This window comes from Larus michahellis, chromosome 2, assembly GCF_964199755.1.
Source record: "Larus michahellis chromosome 2, bLarMic1.1, whole genome shotgun sequence".
Lineage (NCBI taxonomy): Eukaryota > Metazoa > Chordata > Aves > Charadriiformes > Laridae > Larus > Larus michahellis.
In genome coordinates, this window is record NC_133897.1 from 104,827,059 (window position 1) to 104,850,254 (window position 23,196).

Consider the following 23,196-nt stretch of genomic DNA (forward strand, 5'->3'; position numbering starts at 1 on the left):
CTGTGGCTTGAGCAGGTTCATGGTGCGCTGGGTGAGGAACTGGCTGAACAGTAGGGCTGAAAGCGTTGTAGTGGTGAGGGCTACATCTGGCTGGCAACCAGTCACCAGCGGTGTTCCTCAGGGTTCAATTCTAGGGCCAGATCTGTTCAATATATTTATCAACAACCTGGATGCAGGAGCTGAATGCACCATTAGCAAGTTTGATGATGGTACCAAACTGGGAGGTGCTGTTGACTCTTTTGAGGGACAAGGGGCCTTGAAGAGGGATCTCGACAGACTGGAGAATTGGGCTATGTTCAATGGAATGAAATTTAACAAGTGGAAATGCTGGATTCTGCACCTAGGACAGAGTAACACTGGGAACAAGTATAAACTGTGAGAGAGGAGGCTGGAGAGCAGGCCTGCAGAAAGGGATCTGGGGATGCTGGTTGGCAGCAGGCTCAATGTGGGTCACCAAGAGGGTAGTCAAACACTGGAACAGGCTTCCTAGAGAGGTGGCCGATGCCCCAAGCCTGTCAGTGTTTAAGAGGCATTTGGACAATGTCCTTAATAACATGCTTTAACTTGGTCAGGCAGTTGGACTAAATGATCTTTGTAGGTCCCAACTGAAATATTCTATTCTATTCTATTCTATTCTATTCTATTCTATTCTATTCTATTCTATTCTATTCTATTCTATTCTATTCTATTCTATTCTATTCTATTCTAATTCTATTCTACTCTACTCTACTCTATATACACTGATCTGACTGCCCCCTTCCAAAAGGGAAGCCACGTACAGGCTTTCATATAATAAAATACATTTGGATTTCACATCCTTCCAGAACTTTGTGTCTTTTCATATTCAAATACATGGATCTGTCTCTGTTTGTATGTCTCTTAAGCAACACATAAATTACAGAGACTTAAATTGCACCTGAGTAAGAAATACCAATGAATTCTAACAATTTCAACTGACTTTTACCAGCCTGAGTGAAAGGAGGACCGTGCCTCCTGCAGTTAAGTACTTGAAAATAAGTATGTTTTTTATTTTGGTTGAATTTTCAAAAAGGTATTTTCAACCCATAGTGACCTCTAGCCATCAAACTCTATTAAGTTCTGTGTACGCTATTTTCTCTGGAAGCTTTCCTGAAGGCACTGCTTGTTTTTAAGTATTATGTAAATACTTTGTAAGAAAAGCAGTTTGTATTTCATATTATAAGCAGAGACGATACAGACCTATTGAAAAAATCACTTGAAAATTCACGCAAAGTACAATATATGTTAAAAAACCTGTATGTTACTTTACATTCATTATACACTGAAACAAACACAGTTTTAATTTTCTGGTCTTCAACATTTGTACCTGTCCTGAACACATAACACTGACACAAGTTCTGTAAACTAGAAGCTGTTCTTTTCTCTGCTTTTATCCTTTCCCAAAATACCACAAACATCATTGTGTTTGATGTGACACAGCGTACTGTGAAGCAGCCAGGAAAATAAAAATGTCTAAAATAATGCACTCACAACATTATTTTATAAAAAGATCCCTCGCTTTCCTTACAATGTGGGATTTTAGGTAAAATTTACTTCACCGCAACATTAAATATACAAAGGTTAATGTTTACCTCTTGGATACATTATTTTTAAAAACGAAGATATAATAGATTATCAAAATAATAAAGCTAAGGTGTTAAGAAAGAGGTGCATGCATACAAAGTGAAAGTGAATACAAAGCTCAAAGGACCGTAACTAAAAAACATGTCATTAAAATGTCTTATCTTGCCAAAAATTAAACTGTTTTGAAAATATGGGTTTTTTCAATGTTTAAATTTAGAAAAAGACTTCAGAAGAATTTGTAAATAATCAAAGATCCAAATAATTTCAACATACAAAATATTGAAAGAATATTAAGATTGCAGATACTCAGCTACAAAATTAAAGTTTTCTCCTTATATAGTCATAATAATTTTTCACATATAATTTCATCCAGTTTGGTCATATCTTTGTAATCTACTATAGCATATGATTTTGTTACCTACCTTAGACATAAGAAGAATGTTAGAAAATTCTACATTTTTTTTTATAAAGGTAGAATTTTAGGCTATTCTGAATGTTTACATTTTTACATATCATAAATATTTAGTACATGCTTCTGACTGAAAACTGCGTAGTTTAACGGCTCACTTAGAAGCAGCCATTAAGCGTTATCTTCACATTCAACTAAAATGATTACCTTCTTCAAAATTAGTTAAATGGGTGATGCGATTACCTGTGAAGTGAGCAGAGCTGACCATACAAGGTGAGCAAGTTCCAACATTGTTCAGTGTGTTTGCACAGGATGAACAGGAGGTTGGATAAGTGCCTTTGGTTTTTTTTTTTTCCATTCTGGCTATGGATCCTAATTCTGATTTATGTATAGTAGTGCACAGTGTGCATCTGGGTCCACACATATCTTGGAAATGTATTTTAGCCTTTAGTAGTTGAAGAAAAGCACTGCTGTAGTCTTTCGTATCATACCTCAAACACCTACCCACAAGCAGGCAGGGCCAACATTGCATGAAGAACCCTGATGGAATAATTTCTTGACCTCTTTTAAACATTAATCTTTACAATTTCAAAGTTCCACTGATGCAGTGTTTTAACAAGATTTCTACATCTTTTTAAGGCAAAAGTGGTAAACCCCAGAAAATCTAACATACAAAATGCAAAATTGGCTAGAAACCTGCTGCAATGTCTTAGTGCCACCTTAGAAGATGGACAGAACTAAGCTCCTTTCCAGAGCCTGCAAGAAAGGAGACCCTCTCATGTCAGCACGAGGTGCTGCAGAGATGCTGCCTCTCCACAGGTCTTTCATCCACTCTGCAGAGAAAACTTCATCCACTAAGACACAGTTTTAAGATAGACTGAGCAATTCCTACTACTGGATGTGATGGGATACACAACTTCTGCCATCAATGCTGAAAGGACATTGTACATGTTAAACTTCAGGACACGCTCGTGAAGCAGCACAAAGAGGTAGCAGTATACATACAACAAAATTTTAGGCAGTTTATGAAAAAAAAAAAGTCAGTAACAGTTTCTTTTGGGGTTCTCCAACTCTTTCAATTTGTGAGAAATATAATTTAAGAGAAAATTAAGAGGAATTTAAGTATTTGCTTAATTACACACATATATCTTGCTCTAGTTCAACATGCTTTTGCGTAATCTTTCAAGTTGCCTGTTTTGTTTTGTACAGAATAGTATTTTCAAATTCACACAACAGGGTGGAATTCGACGGGTTTATTTATCTTTCTAAAAAAAATTCAGCCCTTGCCAAAGAATTTTTTTTTTCTTCAGCGTACACTGAAATCAACCTTTCTGGTTAAAAAGATGTAAAAAAAACATATTAGGCAATGAAGTGTGATGAAACTTTTGCTTCGCCCTCCACCAGAAACAACAATCCCTGACAACAAGTTCAGAACTTGAAAGCAGAGATTCAGTTGTAAGGCATCATCAGTGCCCATTCCCTGTTTTTCTGCCCAAATTAGCCATTTTTGTGGCACGACAACTTATTGCCCAACTGTCTGGATGCTCAGGGGTTAGACATAGCGCACATTAACACTGCTTTTACATTCACAACATCCGTGTCACAGCTGAGCTTGTCAAAGTCACACTAGAGACACTGATCAACAAAAGCATGTTTTAGGCAGGAAACTGAGCCTTGGAGCATCAGCTGCTTCTTAAGGTTTCTCTAAAAAGTGAGGTGGAAGTTTTACTGATACTCACCAGGAATCAGGTGGGGTCTTTCTAAATAGTGATTACTCTAGTCCTCCCCCACCCCCTTGTCTTTAAAATTTCAAACACATGTAGTTCCATAACTATCAAGGACCTAGGTTTAAAATTATGTACAATTAAGGAAAAAAAGCCTTTTCAGATATACATATTTACATTGTAATTTTTTATTCAAAGTAATAAAATCACAAGCAATCTTGTAAAAGGAAAAAAGAAACAATTTTCAAAGCTGTAGAATCTCCTAATATGCTACAAATTCAACCGAAGTCTGATAGTGTTTTAATAATTTGAGTGATTAGTGGGTGATGAGAATCTGAAAACTCAAAGGAACTTCAACATTTTTCTAAGCAGTATTTCCTAACCTCGATCCTAACCCAGAAAATGGTTTCCTGCACAGACAAACCCTTCTTCTCCAGTTGAGGTTTTTTCATATATTTTGTGTTCCTAGCACTATCATCAAAATGTCTCTTCATATGAAAGAATGGACACAAACACCATGCATGCAATAGCATGTCTTCAATATTATTTTACTGATTCTAAGCAGGCAATACTGACAGGTAACCATAGACATTTTCATGTGAACTAACCCTCCATAGTTGACAGGGTTCCACCACACTGAACTTTTTTTTTAAAGCAAGTTTGTGGAGAAAAAGGAATCTGACAAAGCATCTGGCCAACACTGTTTAGCACCCAGACAAGGGTGCAGGACTCTCTCAGCAAGTTTGCACATGATATCAAACCTGGGGGAGTGGTGGATATGCTGGAGAGCAGGGCTACCTTTCAGAGGGGCCTTGATAAGCCAGAAGAATGGAAGTAACAGCTATCAAACGCATGAAGCTCAACAAAGCCAAAAGCAAAGTCCTGAAATTTGGACTGGGACTCAGTGTAATTCTGTTGGACTAGATGACCTTTAAAGGTTCCTTCCAACCCAAACTAGTCTATGATTCTATGACACAAGGGCAGAAATTAAATATGAGTCAGCAGTCTACCCTTGCAGCAATAAATTACTGTAATACTGGGCTGTAATAGCAAGAATCAGCCAAGGGGTCAAGGGAAGCAATTAGTCTCCTCAGTGCTCGTGAGGCCACATCTGGAACACACTGTTCAGTCTGGAACACTCCAGTTCATGAGAGGGATGGATATGCTGGAAGAAGGCCAGTGGAAGGCCACTAATCTGGCCAGGGAGCTGGAGCACAACAGATGAGGAGAGACTGAGAGTGAGGCATTGTTTCAGGAGAGAAAGCTGGGGGAAATTTAATTGCCATCTTAAATTACGTATTAGTTAGAGACAAGGCCCAAGTGTACCTTGAAAGGACAGAAGGCAATAGTCATGAGCTACATCAAGGGAAATCCCAACTGGGGTTAAGAAAAAATATTTTAGCGAGGGTGATTAGGCCCTAGCAAAGGTTGCCCAAAAATATTGCTGAATTGTCAACCTTGGAAATTTTCAAAATTTGCCTAGACAAGGAAGCGATCCAACTCTGCGGGTAGCCCTGCTTTGAGAGGATGTCCAGAGGTTCTTTCGTCTTAATTTACTCTGTGAGTCTATGGGTGATTAATAAATAAGGTAAAAGCATATCTTACTCTAGCTAACAAGAATTTTCCCAAAGGACTGAGCACCCTTCTGCTATTTCTTTAGTGGTTTACTGCTTAAAGACATATTAAGTACTTCTATAAAATTGCTGAAACTACTCACGTTACTTAGCAATTTTCAGAATTGGACCATTTACCTTACATACTTTATAATATAAATGCATTTTTTTTCCGATTTAGAGACACATGATACCAAGCCCCTCCAACAACTGTTAAGGCAATGCTATTTTTAAACACTTAAGCATTGCCCGGAGTTGTTTTATGGAACATAATATTATAAAACATATGTACATATTGCACATTTAAAACTGTATCTCCATCTCAAAGTCTATAAAGTTAACAAAACATACACATACATGCACATGCAACACATGAAGAAAAGTTTCACTCAGGTAGACACAAATCCTCATTTTGGTACAATTACATACAGGCCATAAACAAAACCTTATATAACGTACACAAAAGTTACGTGTATACAGTAAGGCAGGCATATGAAGTGGAAAAAGTCCATCATTACTCAGTATGTTACATTAAAAAGACAGCTAAATAGATAAAATTAGCATTTCCTCTCTATTTCAATGCCAAATCAGAGCCCGCCTTTACTTTAAAAAGAGAAAAAACAATCTGAAGAGAGAAAAAAAGTTTTCCTCCCTGAATTTGTAGTATGGCATTTATTATCTCTAAGACAGAAAATTCAGCCATCTCTTCACTTTGATGGAGTAAGATGTCAGAAAGTTACTTGTCCATATCAACATTTCCTTCTTATATGTAATATTTGAATGTTTACACACTGTATGCTTACTGAGTAGGAATACAGACATTATCATCTCCAACATTTTTCCTCAACTATCTTCTAAAGGTCCAAGACCTTCATTGACACAGCCATCTAAGATGCAAATGATCAGCCCAGTTTTCTTTCATACCAGTTTCACAAACTTGCTACAGCAGAACGCAACTTCAGTACGTTAAATACCAATTAGCTTTATCAAGACAAACCAGGATAAAGCTCATTGTGCTTTGTGTTCTAGACGTTTGGTTCACACGAATGAAGAGCCAACATGCAGGACTTTTCAAAGTTCACACGTGCGTACAGTTGGTAGATGGTGGTGTATCTATCCGGCTTTTATTTTCCTTAGCGTCATTCAGAGGTGACTCGTTACCTATCTGGCATTTGAAGACTTGCTTGTAGGCCTTCCTAAAGTTTTCAGAGAGAAACGCGTATATAATCGGGTTCACGGAAGAATTGCTGTAAGCCAGGCAGTGTGCAGTTACTCTGAAGAGAAAGGAGGCTTGAGTCAGTGGGAAAGCTCCAAATTCAGCCCAGAGATGAATCACGTGGTGCGGCAGCCAGGAGATGCCAAAAACCACTACCACCACCAACACAGTCTGTGCTGTCTGAGGCAGGGGAAGGAAAACACAGATGTCTCGTGAGCACTTGAAGAATCAGCTTTAAACCTGCTTCAAATCCATTATTTGGGGGATATGGGGGAGATTTGGGAGATATGGGAGATCCCCCCCAAATTTGGGGGATACTGAGAGAGAACACACTTTGGAATTTTTATTACTGATTTTACTCCATTACCTACATGGGCTTTATTTTGCATAGTGAACTTCAGCCTTGAAAATGCCACAGTAAAAGGCAAATGTTTGAACGTTCAAACGTAAAGAATGGTGTTCCTGGCTCCCTGCACAAAAGCCTGGCTCCCTGCACAAAAGCAAGCATATGTCTGAGGTGGACATATGCTTGATGAAAAATAATGATAACATGAATCTTTGGGAAATCTCATCCAGATGTAACGATCTCTATTTTATTATGGTATACAAGGATTTCTGACCAAAATTTCCAGAGACATCTGTTATGCACGAAGGCAGCACTTTGCTCAAGTGTCTACAAAAGCAGCAGGGGCTTTTTTCAAAGCCTCTCCTTTAAACAAAAAATTGCCACAGGAGAGTCATACGACAACATTCTGGGGTACAACTGGGGAAAAAAAAACAAACAGAAAAGTAAGGAGTTTGAAATTTCTGGTGATTGCACATTGTCAAAACCAATCTGGAAATTAAAGCTCACCACCAAACACTGAATTGAGAAAAATGGAACACAAAACATCCCCAGTGCTGCCTCCTGACTCCACTTGCATTATTTATGAGAGGAAGGGCCACCAAGTTCATGAGATTCATCCAGACAGCTACAGTATCAGGCAGTACAGGCCTTTCACGTGCTGAAGATATTCTGCCAAGGCACAGTGGAGTTTGACTGTCAATATTTTCTTTAGCTTTCACTTACTTCAGAAACAGCAGCTAGTGCTTTGCAGTTGCTCAACTAATTAATATCTACTCCTCTAACAAGTACCTCTTTCAACTAAATCACTCTCCCAATAAAAGCCTGATATGAATTCCAAAGGACCAATGTTAAGGTCCTTTGTTAAGGTCCAAATGTTAAGGACCATTATAATTACTACATTAACACTGTAAAACATAATTTTTCAGATAACTTAGGCTCTACTTCACCGGCAAAACTAATCCGGTGGCCACAGAGTGATAAACACTGCAGCACAGAGAATATCTAGACTTTTTGCGAGTTTATTAAACTTGGTCTATACCTCTTGAATTGATTAATGCTTGGTAATAATTCAGACTGACCTACCTAATCAGAACATGACCTAACTTACAGAAGCTTACAGAATAAAAAGTTTAATTTTTGTGGCAACAGGCCAAAATAACTTATGACAGATACCAGGGCAGCTCTTATAATAGGATATGTAATAGGATCTTGCTTAGGGTTTCTCATTAGCAAATAAAACCCACCTAAAACACATGATGTTAATATTGATGTTTTGTGACCAAAAAGCAAGAAGAATAGCATTTAAGTGTGTTCATATTTTTCATTAACTTTTTTTTCCACACATATAACAAATTAATTTTAAGATTCTACTACTGAAATTTTCATAAAGGTTTGAATACAGCTAGAGATGCATCATTAAGCCTGAAATGCATTCTTAACAAAATAGTAGATGGAAAAGAATAAACAGTAACCAGAGAGAGACAGCACAGTAGTGAAAACAGAGTTGTTTTCTAAAAGTTGGGACATAGGATCAGAAACTTATTTTCTAAAGCAAAAGAAGTTTTGTGCTTCTTTTTTTTCCCCTTTGGTTACTGAACCCTGATCCATCCAAGCAGTCTTGGCCATATCTGTAAAGCTTTTCCCTGAAGCTATGAAAGCAAGTTCCTAGCCAGATCTGATTTTTACTTGCAATTTTTAAGAGCTAGTGCTTAGAGGAAATGCACAGATATTTCCCGTTTGACAATAATTTAGATGAGAGTAGAGATGGCAATGTACAGAATGCCTTTGAAAACTGCACCTTTGGCCTTGACAACACTAAGTGCCAAAGTACATATGCTGAGTTTTTTACTGAATCAGGGCTATAATGCTTTTAATTCTAGGGTTTAACATTTATTGACTAGGATATTTTTTAAAAAAAACAGAGAATGCATAAATAATAGATTACTTATTCCCTGTTGAGCCCATGTATATCTCATTTACATTGCAGACAGTCTGCATGCCCATATGGTAATAGTGATCAGATCAAATGAAGAGCTATAGCCTAAGGGTTTTTTCTGACTCCACATTCATAAACTGAGAAGTTAGTCAAATGATTACTGTGGACAAATATGCTCAAAAATCAAACCCATATTATATTAACTGACAAATTCAATATATAAACACGTCTTTCAGATATTGCTCTAAATCGCGAAGCTAATACTCTGCTTTAAAGAACTTTCATGATTCTACTTGTAGCTGGTGTATAACTTAAGTCTCGGACATAAGAGAATAAAAGGTTTTCTGGAAAATCATAGAAGAATTGCAGAATCATTAGAAGTCTCTTATTAGACTCCTATCAGGCAGTACAATAAACCTCATTTGGAAATCTCATCATATAACCTAGAAATTCTTCATAAAACATTTAAAAATTCAGTTAGTTAAAAAATAAATAATAATAAAAAAGATTTACAAGTTGGTGAAAAATGCCTGTAAGGCAAAAAAAAATAATTTCATATTAAAGAGAGGTTGTTTCTCCATGTCTAAATTTTAGATGCTCCGAAATTCAAAATATGGGGATCTCACTGTGATGAAAAACTTGGATCAGAAAAGATTCCAATCCTGCTAAGTTCAGAGACACACTGAATATGTCATTAAATACTTCATTTCAGTTCCTTCTCTCCATCCCATCTTTATCAACAAGCAATGTAAAACCAAATTAGCTTAGCCGTAAAACTAAAATATAAACAAATAGACATTGGTAATGAAAGTAATCTACCTTTTTCTTGGATGCTTCTGACTTCTTTGACATGTTTCGCAACTTTTTATGCAGATGATTGAGAACCTGCAAAGATTAATTTGCATCTTGTATTTCACCATTTTCTAAAATTCAAACCCATATATTTTAGAGTATACTCTCCGGTACTGCATGAGTCGCTTACAAACATCGCTGATCCAATTTACACATTTCAAAAGTGTGCAGTATAAAATCCAAAGGAATTACATTTCTGCATCTGTGTGAATCAACCGAAAGGAAGCACACCCCAGTTGAATTCTTACATAAAAATTCATCTGCATTACATAACAAATACATATTACAAATTAACAAGGCAACAAATGGAAACCTATCATGCACCTAGAATTAGCAATCATTCTTCTTCCATAAAAATGTCAATGCTTGTTAATTTAGAATGCCCTTTACTGCATTGAACATTAAAAGTGTATGTTTTGAGTCAGAGCTTTTCTGAGTCACCTGCATAATTTGCTTTCTTCAGCTGGATGTTTGGTTAATGTAATCAGGATGTCGGTGCTATTTGATCTTCGAAAGAAGCCTACGCTTTCAAAAACAATTTATACTAAAATGTATCTCACATGAGGCGTGACCTTTATCAACAATTTGATGATACTTGTCATGTACCTTTCACAAGTAATTTTTTAAAATTTGTCTCAAGAAGACTCATCATCCATGAGCAGGGTCTAAATTTTAACGTAATGATTTACACGTAAGGTTTTGGATAGTGGATGCATAGAGGTGCATGCCCTACTTTATCCGCAGTCATTATTAACTGAATCTACTATATTCATAAGGCATGATTTGTAGGCATGGGGGGGCAGTGAATATGCTCTTCAGCTGAATGTGTTTAACAAGTTGTAAACCATACAGAATAAAAAAAAAATAAATAAGGAAATGCTTAATTAAACTCGAGGGTTTAAGTAAAATATGGTAAGAGGAATTTTTTAGAGAGCGTCAGAGGGTAGCGCTCAGTTAGATGATGATGTTAGGTTGCACTTTACATAGCTCTAAGACCATCCAGCATTAAAAGGATTTTTTTTAAGGAATATAACACTAAATTTTGGGGCTTATACCAAGACTTCTTGAGGTGGGGAGAAAGGTATAAATTCAAATTCTCTTATATCATCTGGGGATGTTTTCTCTGTTTTCTTTGGGATGCACAGCTAACCACTACCAGGACAGACACCAGACAAGATGACCTGTAGACTTGATCCAGGTTTGGCATTTGAGTCTTTGAAACATAAATAATGAATTAGAAGAAATAAGATGGTATATGTGAATAACCATAGCTCATCAGTGGATTCCACTTTCTAAGTATCTACTCTTAGCTACCAGTGAACCACAAACAACAAAAATAAAAATTACTTGCAACCACTTAACATTGGAAGCACAGCTGATTTGTGCTTATCTGTGCACTAACATGTTTGTGTGTTAAAGACTCAGCCCCACGTGCACTCTCTGTTCTGAAACACTAGCCTGGCTTCTACCAAGGCTAACCTGAGCTCAGGAAAGGCGGGAGAAAAATAAATGGGTTTTCTCTGAGAAGGTCCCGTTTTGGCTTCAGTCCTCCTCCTTTCTTCTTTCTTCTCCAGGATGAAGCAGACCAGAAGAAAAGGACAGAAGAGCCCCTGAGGTCCAGCAGAAGACCAGGGAGATGACCCTCTGGCTCACACACTCTTTATTCACCTGCTGTCACCGTGTACCAAACAGCTGTATTGCTTAGTCCATGGGTAAAAATGTAAAAACAAAGAAGAGCATGGGAGAAATACAGTGAAGTTCACTTCCCATCACTGCTATTTCACCTGTTGTACCCATTTCACATAACTTATCACGATGGGCTGTCTCTACTGGACCTTTCCAAAACCCATCATCTGCCACCCAGGGACTGTACTGTACCATGTTTTTCCCTCACAGCCCAAAACTAAAGTCAGATAAACTCTTCCCAGAAATCAGAACTGCAGAATCTTTTGAAGTTACAAACATTTTTTTTTCTTTTGTTTTGAAACAAAAAGAAAAGGGAAAACATAACCCCCATTTTTAAAAAGGAAAAAAAAAGAAGACCTGGGCCAATAAGGATCACCTCTGTGCCTGGAAAGGTCATGGAGCAGATCCTTTGGGAAACTATGCTAAGGCACATGGAAAATAAGGAGGTGATCCATGACAGCCAACATGGCATTCAGGGCAAATCTTGTCTGACAAATTTGGTGGCCCTCTACAACAGGGTTACGGCACTGGTGGATAAGGGAAGAGCAACTGACATCATCTACCTGGACTTGTGCAAAGCATTTGACACTGTCCCACACAACATCCTTGTCTCTAAATTGGAGACATGGATTTGACAGATGGATCACTCGGTGGATAAGGAATTGTCTGGATGGCTGTGCTCAAAGAGCTGCAGTCAACGGCTTAATGTCCAAGTGGAGACCAGTGACGAGAGGTGTTCCTCAAGGGTTAGTACTGGGACTGGTGCTGTTCAACATATTTGTTGGTGGCATGAACAGTGGGATTGAGTGCACTCTCAGCAAGTTTGACAATGACACCATGCTGTGTGGTGTGGTTGACACGCTGGAGGGAAAGGATGCTATCCAGAGGGACCCGGACAAGCTTGAGAGGTAAGCCCATGCCAACCTCATGAAGTTCAACCAGGCCAAGTGCAAGGTCCTGCGCTTGGGTCAGAGCAATCCCAAGCACAAATACAAACTGGGTGGAGAATGAATTGAGAGCAACCCTGAGGAGAAGGACTTGGGGGAGTTGGTTGATGAGAAGCTCAATATGTACTCACAGCCCAGAAAACCAACCATATCCTGGGCTGCAGCAAAAGAAGTGTGGCCAGCAGGTCAAGGGAGCCCCTCTACTACGCTCTCATGAGACCACACCTGGAGTACTGTGTCCATAACATAAGGAGGACATGGACCTGTTGGAGCAGGTCCAGAGGAGGGCGACAAAGACGATCAGAGGGCTCCTATGAAGACAAGCTGAGAGAGTTGGTGTTGATCAGCCTGGAGAAGATAAGGATCTGGGGAAACCTTACAGCAGCCTTTCAGTAGGGGGCTTACAGGAAAGATGGAGCAGGACTCTTTATCAGGGAGTGTAATGATAGGACAAGGCGTAACAGTTTTAAACTGAAAGAGGGAAGATTTAGATTAGATATTAGGAAGAACTTCTTTACTGTGAGGGTGGTGAGGCACTGGAACAGGTTGCCCAGGGAAGTTGTGGATGCCCCATCCCTGGAAGTGTTCAAGGCCAGGCTGGATGGGGCTTTGAGCAGCCTGCTCTAGTGGGAGGTGTCCCTGCCCACGGCAGGGGGTTGGAACTGGGTGATCTTTAAGGTACCTTACAACACAAACCATTCTATGATTCTATGAAACTTTTAATACAAATTTTAACATTGCATCTCTCTCCAGTCCAAAGAAAAATGCAGTAGAAAAAACTTAAATTGAGCATTTGAGGATGGGGGGCTGGGATGGAGGGGGCATTGTTGAAGATTTAGATGACAAATCTTCTAATTAATCCTTCTCAATTTCCTCTCTTTCATATTATGTATGTATTTCATAAAATAAGTCTCTGCAGTGAAAACATGCTGGCTCTAAGTGGTAGTGCACCAGATGGTATGCAAACCAGAAGCAAGAGAAATAGGCAGAATTTAATTACCTATCAACAGCAGTGGAACAGCACTCAGAGACCTATACAGAATGCCATGAAGGGATATTAAGAGCCATGTTTATGCACAAACACTACAAGGCAAATCAAAGACACCTCTCCTCACTGCCCTGCTCAAATTATATCTCTTCTCTGGGCCAATGAATAATCTCTATGTTACTCCAACAGACACTGTCACTTCACCTGAATGAATAATAATTCTACTTGTGCCTCTTAATTTGTATCAGGTTATTTCTCTAAAGAAAGCCTTTCAAAATACCCACTAATACATTTGCACGTGCATTTTTAACTCATGGAACGAAATGCCCACCTTACATAAAAATAGGTCACTACCTGTTCTCATGAGGTGCTACATTTTTTAAAAATTCAACTCTGTGGAAAAATTAACTCCTTCCATGAAACTTTTCTAACTCCAGCTTTCATGTAGCTGTAGATCAGAGATCCTATTTGGCTCTCAGGGAAGGAATAGCTTTCCTGTTTTCTGGAGGTGAGGGTGAGGTGCTGTGGGAAGAAAGTTATGCGGTTGTGGAAGAGGGTGTAAGGAGACTGGTCAGATCATAGACGTATAAGAAGTTCCAGTCTTGTCTAGACTGTACTACCACAACTACCACTGATGGCATTTGGGAAACCCTAGATTTTGCCCGCAGACTACCCGTTTCTTTCCCCCCTCAAGTTGTTTCAGGAACTACCTTCAAGATGGTTTGAGAGCCCAAGCTGAGGGACTATGACCAAATCAAGTTGAGAAAGAGGTTTTCCCTATAAGGGAGAGATTAAAAAATAGCTTAAACTACCTGTGCCTATTCACGTAAGTCTACCAAACATTGTAAAAGGTTGAAGCCTACACTGTTGCAAAGCCTATTTCCTCTCCGGCTGTATATAATCATTGCACTGACTACACCTTCCCTACTAGCCATTGAAATCGTGCAGCAAGAAAGCCTGCCCAAGGTCATTATCTAAGAATGAACTGCTTGTTTAACAGAGCCATAATGCGAGCATTACATTCTGAACCATATTTTATAGTATGAACCTGATTTAAATTCAAGTGCCATTGCTGCAATCAATTTTTTGAAGTAATGCTGCTACTTCTATTGTCACAACAGATCCTTCACCCTCTTTCATTTAATAGTGTGTCGTTAATGTGTCACATCCTTTATTTTTTCTTTTCAGTGTAGTTTAACATAGTTTTCCCTCACTGCTCAGCAAAATTTAAGACAGAGTATCTTAAGCCAAGAATCATATAAGCTTGTATTTTATGTTGAGGGTCCTACACTTTATGGCTTACTTTTAACCAAATCTCTAAATCATACGTGACTTCCATGAATTCAGAATGTTCAAAATGATAGATAATGATGGAAAGATTCTTAAAGCAAGAAATATTAAAAAAAAAGGTTTAAAATTTATAAATCTATAAAAGGAGAAGTTCGCTAATAATTTTAGGTGCCCAACCTAAAAGTTTGGTTGAAGGTTTGACTTTCAAGGACTGAAGGCTCATAATTGGGTACCCAAAAGCAGAAGCACCCAAAATCAGTTGTCACATTGCACTACCCTGGCAGACGTTGATTGTTAGAAGCTCACTGGGAATCACTTATCACTTTGCCCTGTAAGAATACATTAGTGAGCAAACATTGTAGCAGTGTTACAAAACACATACAAAAAGTCAGTACTAAAAAAATGCAGCCAGTAAGAGGATAAGCAATAACAAAATAAGAATACATGCTGTCTACAAGCATGCAGTGCTGTAACTCAACTAATAACTATATAAATCACTGCTTCTCTGACTCGAATAGTAAGCTTCTTTCAAGAGTAGTTCTGTGAGCCAACAAAAGTTGGTTTCCTATGGATTTGTGATTTCTTGACTGTGTGTACCCAAAAAGACACATTTCCTCCATGAACAGATGCTACATAAGACCTCTTCCCCTTACAGCTTGGCTGATGTTTAACAGCTGAGAGCAAACTGACTCTCCTTAAAGGAGAGAGGATGACGGAGACTCTTCACTGTCTTCATTGACTCCTGTTTTCACAAAACTAGGGAAATACCATTCCTTCTGATATTTTCACTCCTCTATCAAATTTGGTTGAAACTGAACCAAAGTTATTTGTGGGAAAGAGGAAATGGGGAGCTGTACAAACAGGACACAGGGCACGATCTCATAAATCTCTGGCTCAAGAGCCCATCAAGTGAGATTTCCGGTTCTGATTTTGTGGGAGGACACTGCTTCCAAATCCCTAGCACTATTTCCACACAGCCATAGGTGGTAGCAGTGTTGCTATCCACTGGGGAAAATACAAATGTCTCCTAACATAATTTAGGAGAGAGTGAGAGAGAGAAAGAACTCAACTCTATTAGAGTGCCTAAAAAATGAGACTTTCAAAACTGAAAGTTCAATTGCAATTTGCTTATAAAAGAAACAGAACTGCCTTAAAGGAGTCTGGAAAAGGCAATATATTCAAATAGAGAAATGAGTCTCCTTTGTCTTAATCTACTGTATCAGAAGATTGCATTATTTAGCTAATCCACAGTTCATGAAAACCATTGAAGTCCATAAGAAACTAATGCATTTATTTTTATAATACTTCTGAGGCTATTACGCAGCAGCAATCCTCCAAGCCTGCGTGCATTCAGAAGCCAAAATACTTGTTGTACCTCATAGTACTTTGGTGACATCAACAAAAGCTCACAGTGACCACTTTGCTTGAGACCTGCGAGAGAAGCAATGGCTTTGACAAATCTAAAACTGCAGCTCTGATTTTCAGCTGCTGTCAGTCATCCTTACTTTCTCCCTCACCCTGCCCCACGTGCCAAAATATTGTAGTTGGAGATTCGCCAGTGGCTCCCAATGAGGGCAGGAATGAGCCTTTATGCTGCAGGGTACAAATACCTCCAAGAGCCTTTTTCAGCGTCATTGACACTGATGGGAAGGCCAGGTACCTCCTAGGTATCTTCTAAACCTCATCCCTTCAGGTTGCATCTTCCAGCCTGACACCATGGCAAGCAGGATCGCAGATACAGGCTCAAAAGACACCACCAAGCAAGGGTGAGATCCTGGCCTGGCAATAATTTAAGCACAAGGTTTTAGTTAGTAACTTTGACTGGCTTTGATTTGATGAACCCATTCTGGGCATATATTTCACATAGGGTTGCTTTGGGGTTTTTTGTGCTGTTTTGTTTTTTGTTTAACTACATATTCATACTAATATTAAGAGATCTACTTCTGCAGTGGTGCTTTGTAATAACATGGTGTGTTATATTTCCAATGCTTATATTTTGTTTAAGCATATTTCCTTTTTTTTCCCCCTCTATACTATGCAGGACTGTTGTAATTTTGCAAGACTTGTTTTCAACCTTTTGTCATATAATTAAACTCTGAAGGCTGGTACTTTATGTGGAAACTGAAGATGCTTTGGCTTTGAAAAATTTAAGAATTCTTAGTAGCTGAAAAGCTCCCTCTGCACTCATTCCATAACATTCTCCCTGAAATAGTAATATTTTCTTAAAACTCTGATGATCTATGGCTACAGCAAGTTTCATCCCTCTCACAGCTCAGTCATATTCACCACTGTAGATGAAATACCAGTGTATTCACCCAGGGAAAACAGAATTCAGTTTATATATGAAAACATTTAGCAGGTCAGACTGAAGCAGTCCTTATTTGCAAGAGCAGACTTATTGTCTCAAATGTAAATTACTGCCTAAGGAGAAATTCTGCTACTGAAGGTTGCCGGCACAGAAACAAGAGTGTCTCTGCTTAACTCTGCAGGTAGCAGACGGTGCTCCAGATCCTGACCACTGACCAGCGCAAGCAGGGGACCCTACACTGAAGGCTGCAATTAATATTCACAGAAGAGCGTGACAGTTTGCCTGAGCAGAAAAGTCCTGAAGTACCCTTATTCAGGCACCCTTACTTATCGCTTTTTCCTAGCTGGGTCCTCATGCACTGCTCCCCAGCACCTCCTGCCCTTGCTGAAGTCAGAGGTAAATCTCCCATTCACATCAACCAGGGCAAGACACATCAACCGGGGCAAGACACATCAACCGGGGCAAGACACATCAACCGGGGCAAGACACAGGTCACAGGGACCCGGCGGCATAATGCACCTTTTGTTCTTAACACATTAACTGGATCAGACCGAACCAGTGGGTTTGTGTAATTTTTTAAGCGCACCACATTTTAAAGAATTGCGACACTTTGTTTAAAGCCTGAACAACTTGTCGCTTTGTTGTACTTCATTTGAGTTAAACTCCTCAAACAGCACTGCAAGAAAATAGAAGAGTTGTGTTGACAGAGAAAGTAGCAGAGCACTGGGGCTTCTTAGTACTTTATGACAAAGAAATCTGGCAGAGGAGACCCCAGCAATTGCCTGAACACCTCCCCCCTCCACCCCGTGCAGTCTCTGTCCTGATCTTTCTGTGCCACACATACACGCGTGTTCCTCCCCCTCAGTCACCCCTTGGCTATAAAACCTGCCCTCTCCCTTTGCACCACAAATTCACCCCTGCCCCATTGTCTCCCAACAGTGCCACGTCCCTCCATGTGCCCCGATCTGCCACCATTGTCCCCCCCCCATCCCTTTAACATACCCTTCACCACTACCCGCTTTGCCCCACCTTGGCATAGCAGAAGGAGATGAGCAGCAGCGGAAGCAGATATCCGAAGACAAACGTGCAAACCACGTAGGCCTTCTTGTGGCGTGGGTTGGGCCAGTGCTCCCAGCAAAAGGTCTGGTTGCTGGCGTCACGGTGGAAGAGGCTCTGGTGGTGTGCTACAGGTGAGGCCATGGCAAAGGAGAGTGCCCAGATGAGCCCCACACCCAGCAGCGCGTTGCGGGAAACACGTAAGGCCGAAGAGCGTCGGGAGTGCACAATGGCCACATAGCGGTCCACCGACATGGCCGAGAGTGTGAAGATGCTCACCAGCATGGAGACGGTGAAGAAGTAGTGGATGAACTTGCAGATGAAGGCGCCCAGCACCCAGGTGGGGAGCGCGTAGACCGTGGACTGGAAGGGGATGCAGAAGAGCAGGTAGGCCAGGTCGGCGATGCTCAGGTTGAGGATGAAGATGTTGGTGGTGCTGCGGCGCTTGCCTGGCTTGCTCCTTGCCAGCACCGTAATCACCAGCGAGTTGCCCAGCACCCCCAGGGTGAAGATCAAGCCGAAGACGATCAAGGTGATGAAGTTCTCGATGCCGATGCCGAAGAGGGGCTTCCCCTCCGCCTCCGGCAGCCCGGAGAGGTTGAACTCCCCGCGGGGCGGCTCTGCGCCAGCCCGGGACCGGTTGAAGGGCGCCGCCGCGGGCTCCCCCGGCTCCATCTTCCCCCTTTAGGCACCGGCCAAAGTTTCCGCGGGCGGAAAGCGGAGCCGCCGCTCCCCGGCTCCGCGGACCGCGGCCAGCCAGGGGCGGCCGCCCCCCGCCAGCGCCGGCGGGGAGGGAAGGAGGGAGGGAGAGATGGAAGGGAAGAGGGTGCCGTCGCGCAGGGTGACCCGCCGCTCGCAGGGGCGCAGCCTGCGCTGGCGGGCGCGGAGGCGGCGCCGCAGCCCCGGCCGCCCCCGCGCAGGCAACGCGCTCCGCCCGGCGGGTCGCGGGGCTCGACGCCCCCGCCGCCGGCGCGGGGAGGGGGGTGGGGAGGGGGGGAAGCACCCCCCAGCCGCCCCCGCTGCTCCCGGACCCTCCCCGCGGAGCGGCGGAGCCTCCGCGCTTTCCCGCGCTGGCGGCCGCCCACCTGCTGCTCTGGGAGACTGAGCTCCCCGGGGATGTCCTTTCCTTAGAGAAAGGAGGGGTGGGGGGATTTCTTGTTCCCCTCCCCGGTTCAGCTTATAATTGCCTCCGCGGGGCTGCCCGGAGGGGGCGGCAGCCGGAGCGAGGGGCGGGGCGGCCGCGGGCAGGGAGCGGAGCGGAGCGGAGCGGATCAGACCAGCCCGACCGCGGTCCCTACCTCGGAAAAGTTCTTTCTGCTGCTTTTTGCCTTCGCTCCTCGGGAGGCTCCGAGGTGGAGTCCCCCAGGCAGGTCCAGCTTGGCTTAAATGAACTCTTTGGGAAAGACAGACATAATGAAGCGCCTGCGTACACCCGCCTCAACAGGTGGCCGGCAGCAAGAGTTAGTCCGCCTGCGCTCGCAGTTTTCACCGTGTTTCGCAGGTTTTCATTAATCACTCTGTAACATGCAGTTTCTCGCAGGAGAAGAGGTGGCAGACGTTGTTCCCCTTTCAAAAAAAAAAAAATAATAAATAAATAAAGGGAAAGAAAGTCTGGCCGCTTTTCACGCTTAAATCACGAAGCCCGGGTTCACAAAAGCCGCCGGCGCACGGCGACATCCCCGGCGGGGGCTGGCGGACTGGGAGCCCTTAGAGGTGCGGAACTGAGCGCTGCTGAAAAGGCAGTCTTTTCAACACCAGGCGAAACGTAAAACTTCCTCCCGAATAGGGATGCGAGCTCGTGTAAATGTTCACCCGGGCCTCGTGAGTGAAACGGATTTGTCTGAGGGCTGCTAAACATTTGTTTTTCCAAATTGCCAGTCAGCCAGCTAGCTACAGCTGATTATGTTGTATTTTATCTCTCTTCCCTAGGGATCCTGACCGCTAATTGTTAAAATTGCCTCTGTGATAGGGAGCGCACACTGGGCAGAGGGGTGAAGGTACAGGCTGGGGGAGAAAGGGTTTTTTCAAACAGTGCCCTGTTTACTCAAGAGCTCGCTGCTACTTTTTCCTGCGGGAACAGCAGGGAGAAACAGAACCGCTCAGATGAGCTCTTGGAGGCAACGAGCTTTTGTTTCTTTATTTTGCAGTCTGCAATTTGACCTTTTTTTTCCCCCTGCCTTTTCTTTTGCTGCGTATATTGAGGCATCTTCTCAGCAGCTGTACATCAGCTGACGGCAGAGCTATTGCCTTCTGCAGATCTAGATTTTAATTAGACCGACGTATGATCTGGTCCATTATGTCCAAAGGAACACATTAATGGGGGAGCGCAATTCAATTTCTATAGATCTGAGAAACTTTTATTTGGATTGAACTGTTTTCTATGTCCATTGTAACTCAGGTTAGAAGTTACAAACATATCAAGCAAAAATAAACTACTAAAGATTCCTAAGACTTGCGTTGCTTTTTTTTGTTTGTTTGTTCTGTGGGCATACCTTATCAATATATTGACGTATTCAATTACCACGCAAACCTACTAGGCTTTATTTCTGTAAGAGATTTGAGAACACACGTTGTTAAACGTTTCTAGAACATATCAGATATTGCGGAATTTTTGGAAGTGCTCTGAGTAGGCTGTGAAAATGAATAGAATACCCTACAGATTTCCTTAGTGTTGCTGATGCCTGCATTTACCACTATGAATTCCTTCATATGATGAGATACAAGAAATATTTTTGAATACCACTGATGTTTTGCTTTTGAATCGTATCTGGTTGCCAGACATCACTCTCTTCTAAGACGTCAGGAGGGCAACCCGAGCCTTCCTGAAGTCAATGCTAATGCTGTGTTGATGACAACTCTCCATCTGAAATGTTGCGTTAGTCCTCATCAATCACACTTCTCTTTTCCGAAGAAATATTATCTTTTGAACAGTATAGCCTGAAAGGGGACCAAAGAATATTAGATTTACGGAAAAGTAAGCAGGAAAAGTGGAGACAAAACCAAAATCAGTTTTAAGGGAAAGCAACATGAAAATTACATTAGTGATCTGGCTCATTGACTCTGCTCATTCCCTTAGATGTTTAATTGACAGGTTTGCAGTTCAAGTTTTGCTTTTCTGTTATGTATGTGTTGTAACATATATAGTACTTATAAGACTGCCCCAAGCATTAGGGGGGCAAAGAGAGAACATGACCATAATGCAGCTTTTCTATCATAGGAAAAGAAGCTGACAGACCTCCAGGCTTCAGCTTTTACATCAGTTAAGGAAAGTTCCCCTGTTGACAGCACTCATGATTCCTGTTAAGATTGCCACAAAAAAAACAGGCGTTGACATTTTCACCCACTGTTCTTGTTATCTAGACTGAGTAAACTGCTAAAATTTTCATGTAATAGAAAGTTCCAAAAGAAAAGGTCTTATGAATTCAGTACAAATAATTACATAATTTAATGCACAAATTACACATATGAAAATGGGAGAAAAAAATCAGTGCAAAATTTACATCACACTGTAGGAAAATCCATCTTTTTACAAAAGAGATGTCTTAAGCATGTGCTTAAGCACATTTCTTTGAATCTAGTTTTATTGAATCTAGTCCTAAACACCTTTTGACATGGAGAGATCAACTTTTGTCTAAAATAGAACAGCCTATGAACTTCAGAAAGAGCAAAGCAATTTCTTCTGTCTATGGCCAGAATCCACAGTCTTCTTTCTCAGATGTTATTACTCACTTCCAACAGGGTATTTTGGCTCCATAATGTTCCATAGCAATCAATGGGAAATATAGTGGAAGAAGCCTATAAAGGAGCTGGGAACCTAAGTAAGTTTAGTTACGAGCTGGGAACGTAGTTAAGTCTAGACCTACAGGCTTACTCCTCAGTGGCTGGATCAGGAAGATATTACTGAGAAAAAAAATCACAAGGATGTCCTTCCTTTTGTTCACTCTGGTGGCTGGGTACCCTATTTTTTGTATGGTTCCAATAATAAAAATATTTGACTTACACTGGTATTTTTTTTTTTGTTTCAGGAAAGAGAACTCATTATTAAACAATCCAAGACATTGATTTAAAATATTTATTACTACTAAAGTCTTCGTTACTATGTAATGTATATATAATAAAGCGTATAAACAAAATAATGTTGGTAAAACACATTTATATTTAAAAATGAACATTTACTTAGCTCTGGAGAAACAATAAACAGTGCACGTGCTAATACGCATTTCCTACCCTTTTTAGCTACAGTCACAATGTTCATTTTTAGGATGCATTGAATAAGTGAGGCACAAAAATCAGGGGCTGAATTTAGGTATATATACATAGAACTCTTCTTCAGAAAAGTGTTTCAGTAAAATCTGTCTGCTCCTGTATAAATTCTTTTGTGTGTTTTTTTCCCCTGTAGTGAAGATGAAGCTGGAATTGAGGTTCAAGCCTCTAAACTGCAGCCTGGTGTCAGTACAGTGAAACAATTTAAAGCGTATTCATATTTAAGCATATGAATAGCCCATAAAATTCCAGAAATCCAGGCTGAGAAAACTCAGCCCTTAGCTGACTGACCCATTCTATTTGCTGCAAAAATATTCTCCAGATTTGGTCATGTTTTGTTTATAAAACACGAGGCTACCAATAGGCTTATTTTCAAGACCGCCTTTTTTTATTTATTTGTGAAACAAGGTCACACACAGTAGTCATATCAATCGTACTCCATGGTTTTTCTTTACGACAGTTCCTGGAGTAGAAATTCACATTTTAAAGGGAGATGTGAACTTTAAAAACCATTCAAAAGCTAAATCAAAAGCTCATGATTCATAACCCACCTTTGATTCACCTTCTATAAAGTTATTAGTATGGCAAAAGTCAAGTATCTATAAGCATTAAACCGCCTTCTATCTATGTTCTTGGGAATAATGCAACCCTGAGGTCATAGTTGTTGCTACATTCAGATTTCTGTAGTGGAGAGGTGTCACTAATAAACTGAAGTTTATTGCTCCTTGCTGACATTTAGAAAGAAGTAAACATCTGTCCCTATTCATTTGGGAGCCGTTGCCATTCCATCACAGAGTTTGTGCCGGGTTTTTTTTCTCCTAGTTCTCTACTCCAGTTCTTACATATCAGTTGTAATACAGCCTTTAAAATGCAGGCCATCAAAAGTGGAGAATTAAATTTGAAGCTACAGTTTCCAGAATCCCATCTGTATTTTGAATTACAATTTAATGTTTTAAATTA

At 40.8% G+C, this 23,196-nt stretch overlaps 1 protein-coding gene across 1 annotated transcript; it reads right to left on the reverse strand.

Moving 5' to 3' along the window:
- Positions 1-3,784: 3,784 nt before the first annotated feature.
- On the reverse strand, positions 3,785-18,982 carry GALR1 (galanin receptor 1). Its single transcript, XM_074576502.1, has 3 exons — positions 17,947-18,982; positions 9,666-9,731; positions 3,785-6,744 (listed from the first exon to the last, which is right to left on the reverse strand). The coding sequence occupies exons 1-3, from the start codon at positions 18,646-18,648 to the stop codon at positions 6,427-6,429; spliced, it is 1,086 nt and encodes a 361-aa protein (XP_074432603.1). The 5' UTR covers positions 18,649-18,982; the 3' UTR covers positions 3,785-6,426.
- Between the last annotated feature and the right edge of the window lie 4,214 nt (positions 18,983-23,196).